The sequence below is a fragment of the Phoca vitulina genome, unplaced genomic scaffold, assembly GCF_004348235.1.
Source record: "Phoca vitulina isolate PV1807 unplaced genomic scaffold, GSC_HSeal_1.0 scaffold60, whole genome shotgun sequence".
In the NCBI taxonomy this organism is placed as follows: domain Eukaryota; kingdom Metazoa; phylum Chordata; class Mammalia; order Carnivora; family Phocidae; genus Phoca; species Phoca vitulina.
In genome coordinates, this window is record NW_022589763.1 from 6,618,292 (window position 1) to 6,623,917 (window position 5,626).

A 5,626-nucleotide genomic window follows, 5' to 3' on the forward strand; every position below is an offset into this window, starting at 1 on the left:
GTCCCAACCCGCGGGCCGCGCGCGCTCACCCGAACACCGAGCAGGTCGCAACCCGCGGGCCGCGCGCCTTACCCAGGCAGCCGAGCAGGTCGCAGGCGGCGGCGGCGCGCAGGATGCGGACGGAGGCCGGGGCGCGTGCCGAGGCCGGCGGGGCTGTGGCGGGGGCGCCGGGGCCCGCGGGCCGGCGCCGGGGCAGCAGCTGCAGGAGGCCGAGCGCCAGACTGCAGGCGCCGCTGCCCAGGCACAGCGCGTGGAACGCCCGCGGCTGGAAGCTCAGCACCAGCTGAGTGGCGGCGTCCCGCGTGGGGCAGCAGAAGGTCCCGAGGCGTGGGGAGGCCATGGGCCGTGCTCGAGGACGCGCGGCTCGGGTCTGCCCGGACCCCCCACCGGCCCCGCCTGAGTCAGGTGCTGGGCCGGCCGGGAGCGGGGGGATCATGTGCCCGGGGCCCGCTCCCCCCCATGCCCGCGCGTGCGGAGAAGGCGCCGGCCTCGGTGGGGGCTGTGAGCCCTCTGCAAACGCCACGAGGTCTCACGAGGGCGAGGCTGGGTCCGGAGGAGGAGGAGGAGGAGGAGGAGGAGGAGGAGGGGTGCGGGAAGGAGAAGCGCCCGAGGCCCGGCAGGTCAGCTTTCTCCACTTTCGCCAAGCCTTCTCCAAAACTGCCATCTGCCTTAACTGATCGGACCAGAAAAACATGCCTCATTTACCAGCTCTTCCCTATTTGGGACCCGACATCCCTAATTCTGATGCGCTACAGGCACCAAAACACGTTCCTCAACTCTGAGGCGACAGGTGTTAAAACAGCGCTCTTTCACGCCCCCGCGCCCCCACGGAAACAATCCCGCGGAGGTAGGGGGGTTTCGCTGAAAATCAAATCTTGGACAAAGACGGGGCACTTCGCCTAACGAGACGCGTGCACACGGACCTATTTTGCACCTTGCTGTTCAGTCTTCCGTTTTTACTCAGCTTCAGTATAGGTCTGGCATTCTGAATTAGCTTTCAAGAGTAATTATGGTTTTTTAAAAAGTTATTCAAGTTTATTCTGATTTCTTAACTGTTTTTGTGTGTTTCATTATGCATTGAAAATCAAGCTTTCTTCTACATGCATCAAAGTTTCAAAAATTATATCATCACCGGGCGCCTGGCTGGCTCAGTCGGTGGACCATGGGACTGTGGATCACGGATTGTGAGTTCCAGCCCCACGTTAGGTGTAGACATTACTTAAAAAAAAAAAAAATTTAAAAAATCACATAATCACTAATGACAACAGTAAACATACTGGTGAAGTTTAAAAACAAACTCTTCAAGGTTGAAAATAAAAAAGCCCCCCTCTAGGTTATAGCTTTACTAACCAAAGCTTTATTTAAAACAAACCCCCAAAACCCTATCAGATTTATCATCTAATAAATTAACAGGCCCATTGGCAAAGCGCAAGCAGCCACCCTTTGATCTCTGCCCCCAATAAATGGGCCCCTCTCCAGGTTTTTTCCAATCAACCACAGGCAAGGTATCCCCACCGCTCCTCCCTCCCCCACTTATGAAACACTTAAGTGCAAACACATGCCCTCCCACCCAGCTGCTCATCTACATTTCCACCACCAGCTTTGCAATTTTAAGTGAGGCAGTTTGGGCTCAGCTCCTAGGCCTTCCTCCTGGAAGCCCACAGGTCTGGGCTTCCTGTTGGAATTCATGTTAGGCAGGCAGGAGGCTGCGCTGCCACATGGGAAGCAGAGCCTTTAACAAAGGGCTGCGGACACCAGCACTTCCAAAGGATCCAACCCGGCACGTCTATTAGCAGGGGCAGCTGCTTTGATAGAATTCTGGAACAGACCGACATTGTTGAAACCTTAACCGCTCTTGGGTATTAACACGCTTGCTTGTAAAAACAGCAGAGAACATCATAGGAGTAATCCCCACACATCCATTTGTCAGTCCCTTAGAAAGCATGAATCCTGCTATCTGTTTTGGACCATGGATCTCCTCCTTCCTTTGCTCTTGGAAAGCAGAGATGGCTTCTGGAGGACAGTGTGCGGAATGTGCTTTAAAAGATAAAAATGACAACGGGGCATCTGTATGTTTGCCCTAACGCCCAGGGTTTGCGTGGCTAATCCATATACAAGTACTACCGCATTTTAGTCTCTGCTTTGCACCCAAGCTACACATAGTCCACGTCTCCGCTTCCCACGTGCAAACCTGAGGGCTCTGGATGATTCAGGTGCCAAGTAGTCAAGGCTGAGGCCCCCAGGGGGGTCGGTAATAAAAGGAGGGAAATTATTACAAATGAGGAGTCCTAGGCCAGATCAGCTCAGATGATTATGCTATGCTCACGTATGCTCAGAGCAAACGTGAGGAAGGATGGATAGGAAACTAAACTTTTTAACTGTCAGAAAGAACTTGAAATTAGTCTAAGAAATAAAACTGAGTGGATGGAACTAGAGGATATTATGCCAAGCGAAGTAAGTCAATCAGAGAAAGACAATTATCATGATTTCACTCATATGTGGAATTCAAGAAACAGAACAGATGAACACAGGGGAAGGGAAGGAAAAAGAAAACAAGACGAAATCAGAGAGACAAATCATAAGAGACTGTTAACTCTAGGAAACAAGCTGTGGGTTGCTGGAGGGGAGATGGGTGGGGGCATGGGGTAACTGAGTGATGGAATGTGCACTGGGTGTTATGTGCAACTGATCAATCACTGCAGTCTACCTCTGAAACTTATAATACACTATACGTTAATTAATTGATTTTAAATAAAACTTTAAAAAAGAAATAAAACTGATAACAAACTTTTTGGGCAAGAGTGCAACTAAAATATGAAAAAGTAGACCGGTAAAGCACACGCACAGCAGGTGGAAACATCTGAAAGTACGTAGATGTGAGAAATGCAATGATACGGCCAAGCCAGTCAGCTGAGCCCGAACAGGGAGAGATCTGTGTCGTAATCATCAGGGCCTATGATGCTCATTTGTGCACCCACTCTTCCACCTTCCCTCCCAGTTTACCACCTGGACTCCACCTTGCATTTTCAGTCTGGGCCGCCCAGGAAACGCTCAGCTGTCTTGGCTTTCTTTTGCTCCATGACTCACAACTTGCTTGCCATTGCACTTGATCACATACACTAACAGCTGGAAGCAGCTCAGGGGCTTTCTCTTACAGACAACTTTCTCTTCCCAGTGAGTCCCCTGACACCCAGAGGTCTGAATGGAAAGGACCAAGTTTATGGGGAGAACCTCAGGTATGCCACAGAATGCAGTGGAGGGGGCAGTGGGGGGCAGGTGGATGGTCTGTTGAGATGTACTGATCGCAGCAGCGTGAGGAGAGTGTGATTCACAAAAACCTACTGTTTTCATAGCGCATCAGTGGGCAGGCTCTATGCTCTGCATTTTACATTCATTGTCTTATTTAATATGCAGAATGAGCCTTTCAGGTGGGTTTTACTGATACTTAAACTGCTGTGGACAGTATGTAAATCAATGGGCATGGCTGTGTTCCAATCAAACTTTATTTACAAAACTGGTGGAGACCTAGACATGTTGGCCCCTGTAGGTCTACGCACAGAGGCTCTGGCTTGTCCAGCAGCTGCCCCACAATGCTGGGGGCCTAAGCCTAAAATGCAGGAGAGTTAACACCTAGTGGGGCAGGCAAACAGGCCAATGAGGGATGGCAAGCAAGAAGTTGCTGGCAGAGAAAATTGGTCTTACTTCCTCCCTCCCTATGGAAGTTTCTGAGGAGAGGCTGCATACGGCCCTGAGCAAACCAGCCGTGTTTCTTAGGAATTTACGGTCTATTAAAAAATGTACCATCTTTAATTTGCTCTTCCTCCTTCCCTGCTTTACTGCCCTTTTGTCCAGGGATCCCATGATGTTCTGCCGTAAAGCTTCAGTGCACAATTTGTCTTAAGCTCTGCTTTCTAAAGAACCCAGGCTAAGAATCTGCCCTCCTGAGAAAGGATTTCAGCTTCTGCAGCCACAGCCCTGCTTGGGGTCCATCTGATGACCAGTAGCATCTTGGCCTTTCAATTCATTTCAATTCAACAGAAATTTACTGAGTACCGTGTGCAAACTGATTGAACAGATAGAGAGGTTGTGTCCAATAAATATGGGAGTTGGCGGCGCCTGGGTGGCTCAGTCGTTGAGCGTCTGCTTTCGGCTCGGGTCATGATCCCAGGGTCCTGGGATCGAGCCCCACATCAGGCTCCCTGCTCCACGGGAAGCCTGCTTCTCCCTCTCCCACTTCCCCTGCTTGTGTTCCCTCTCTCACTGTCTCTCTGTTAAATAAATAAAATCTTAAAAAAAAAAAATATGGGAGTGTTACCAGGCCTTAATAAAGAAGAATACATAAAGGACAAAAGCACTGTCAATGCCAAATAAACTAATTAATCATAGATGTAAGTGGTGGAGGGTGGAAAGAGATAGGGATTGAGTATGGTTTAAAATGAAATTGTACTTAAAAAAAAAAAAGACATTTAAAGGATATCAGACCTGAGAATAAAATTCATCAAGTTTAATGTGCATCCTGTTGCAGATCTCATTGAAAAGCAGATTCCACAATCCTGATTCTGATTGTTGGGATGGCTGGGTGAGGCCCAGCATTTCATGAAACTGCATTTCTAGCAAGCTTCCAGAGATGTGGATGCTGCTGGTCAATGGCTCCTACTTTGAGTAGCAAGGTCCTAGAGCTTGTATCTCAACCTAAAAAAGAAAGGGAATAACCAGGCCACATTTAAATGTGGGAAGAACTTAGTTCAAAATAGCAGAAAAAAATGATCCACATCCAACTAAGCCAAAGAGCATTCTGAATGCAAATGACGAGTCAGGGATGGAAGCGCAGGGTTAGCAGTGATGAGCTACATCCTTCCCTCTAGTTCTGCAAGCCCCAGTGGGTGAGAAATGTTAGGGACTAACCTGGAACAGAAGTCAGGATGCTGGGGGAGGAAGCAAATGGGAGAGAAGAAGATGGATAAGGACGGAGAGAGACAAAAGTGATTTTGTGTTCAGGAAGAGAGAATGGCCTGGCAAGGTTCTCAGGTAGAAACTTAAAGACTTTCACCCTGGTCTAGATAAAAGAGGCCAGGGCTCTGATGAATTCCTACCGAAGCTCAAGCCTGAAGCTCGTTTTGCATAGGTGAGAGGTTCAGTGCCTCAGATGGACCACCTATCAAATCGCAAACGACCCCACCTCCTTAGACACCATTTAAAATACTGCCTTTCTGAAAGCCAACTAACCAGCTGTTAAATAAGTAAAGCTCAAATAGAAGGCAAAACAGGATCTGCTTCACAGATACTGGATTATTCTTTTTTTTTTCTTAAGATTCAATTTATTTATTTGACACAGAGAGACAGAGTGAGCACAGGCAGGGGGAGCAGGAGAGGGAGAAGGAGGATCCCCACCGAGCAGGGAGCCTGATGCGGGGCTCGATCCCAGGACCCTGGGATCATGATCTGAGCCGAAGACAGACGCTTCACCACTGAGCCACCTAGGCGCCCCGAGATTTGATTTTTCAATTCACAGCTAAATTTGCCTGAGCATAGCCATTCCACAAAGAAAAAACAACTGTTAACAGTGTGATCAGTAAACATACCAAAAGTAATTGTAGAGAAAGTTGCAATTGACACCGGCGATTGA

The 5,626-nt window shown here is 49.0% G+C and overlaps 1 protein-coding gene across 2 annotated transcripts in view; it reads right to left on the minus strand.

Annotated features, from left to right (window-relative positions):
• Positions 1-493, minus strand: part of GPR143 (G protein-coupled receptor 143) — a 53,133-nt gene extending 52,640 nt beyond the window's left edge. For both annotated transcript variants that reach the window (XM_032391127.1, XM_032391126.1), the window contains exon 1: positions 73-493. In XM_032391127.1, coding sequence (XP_032247018.1) covers positions 73-436 — 364 coding nt within the window. In that variant the 5' untranslated portion in view covers positions 437-493. The remainder of the gene's footprint in view (positions 1-72) is intronic.
• Positions 494-5,626: the final 5,133 nt, after the last annotated feature.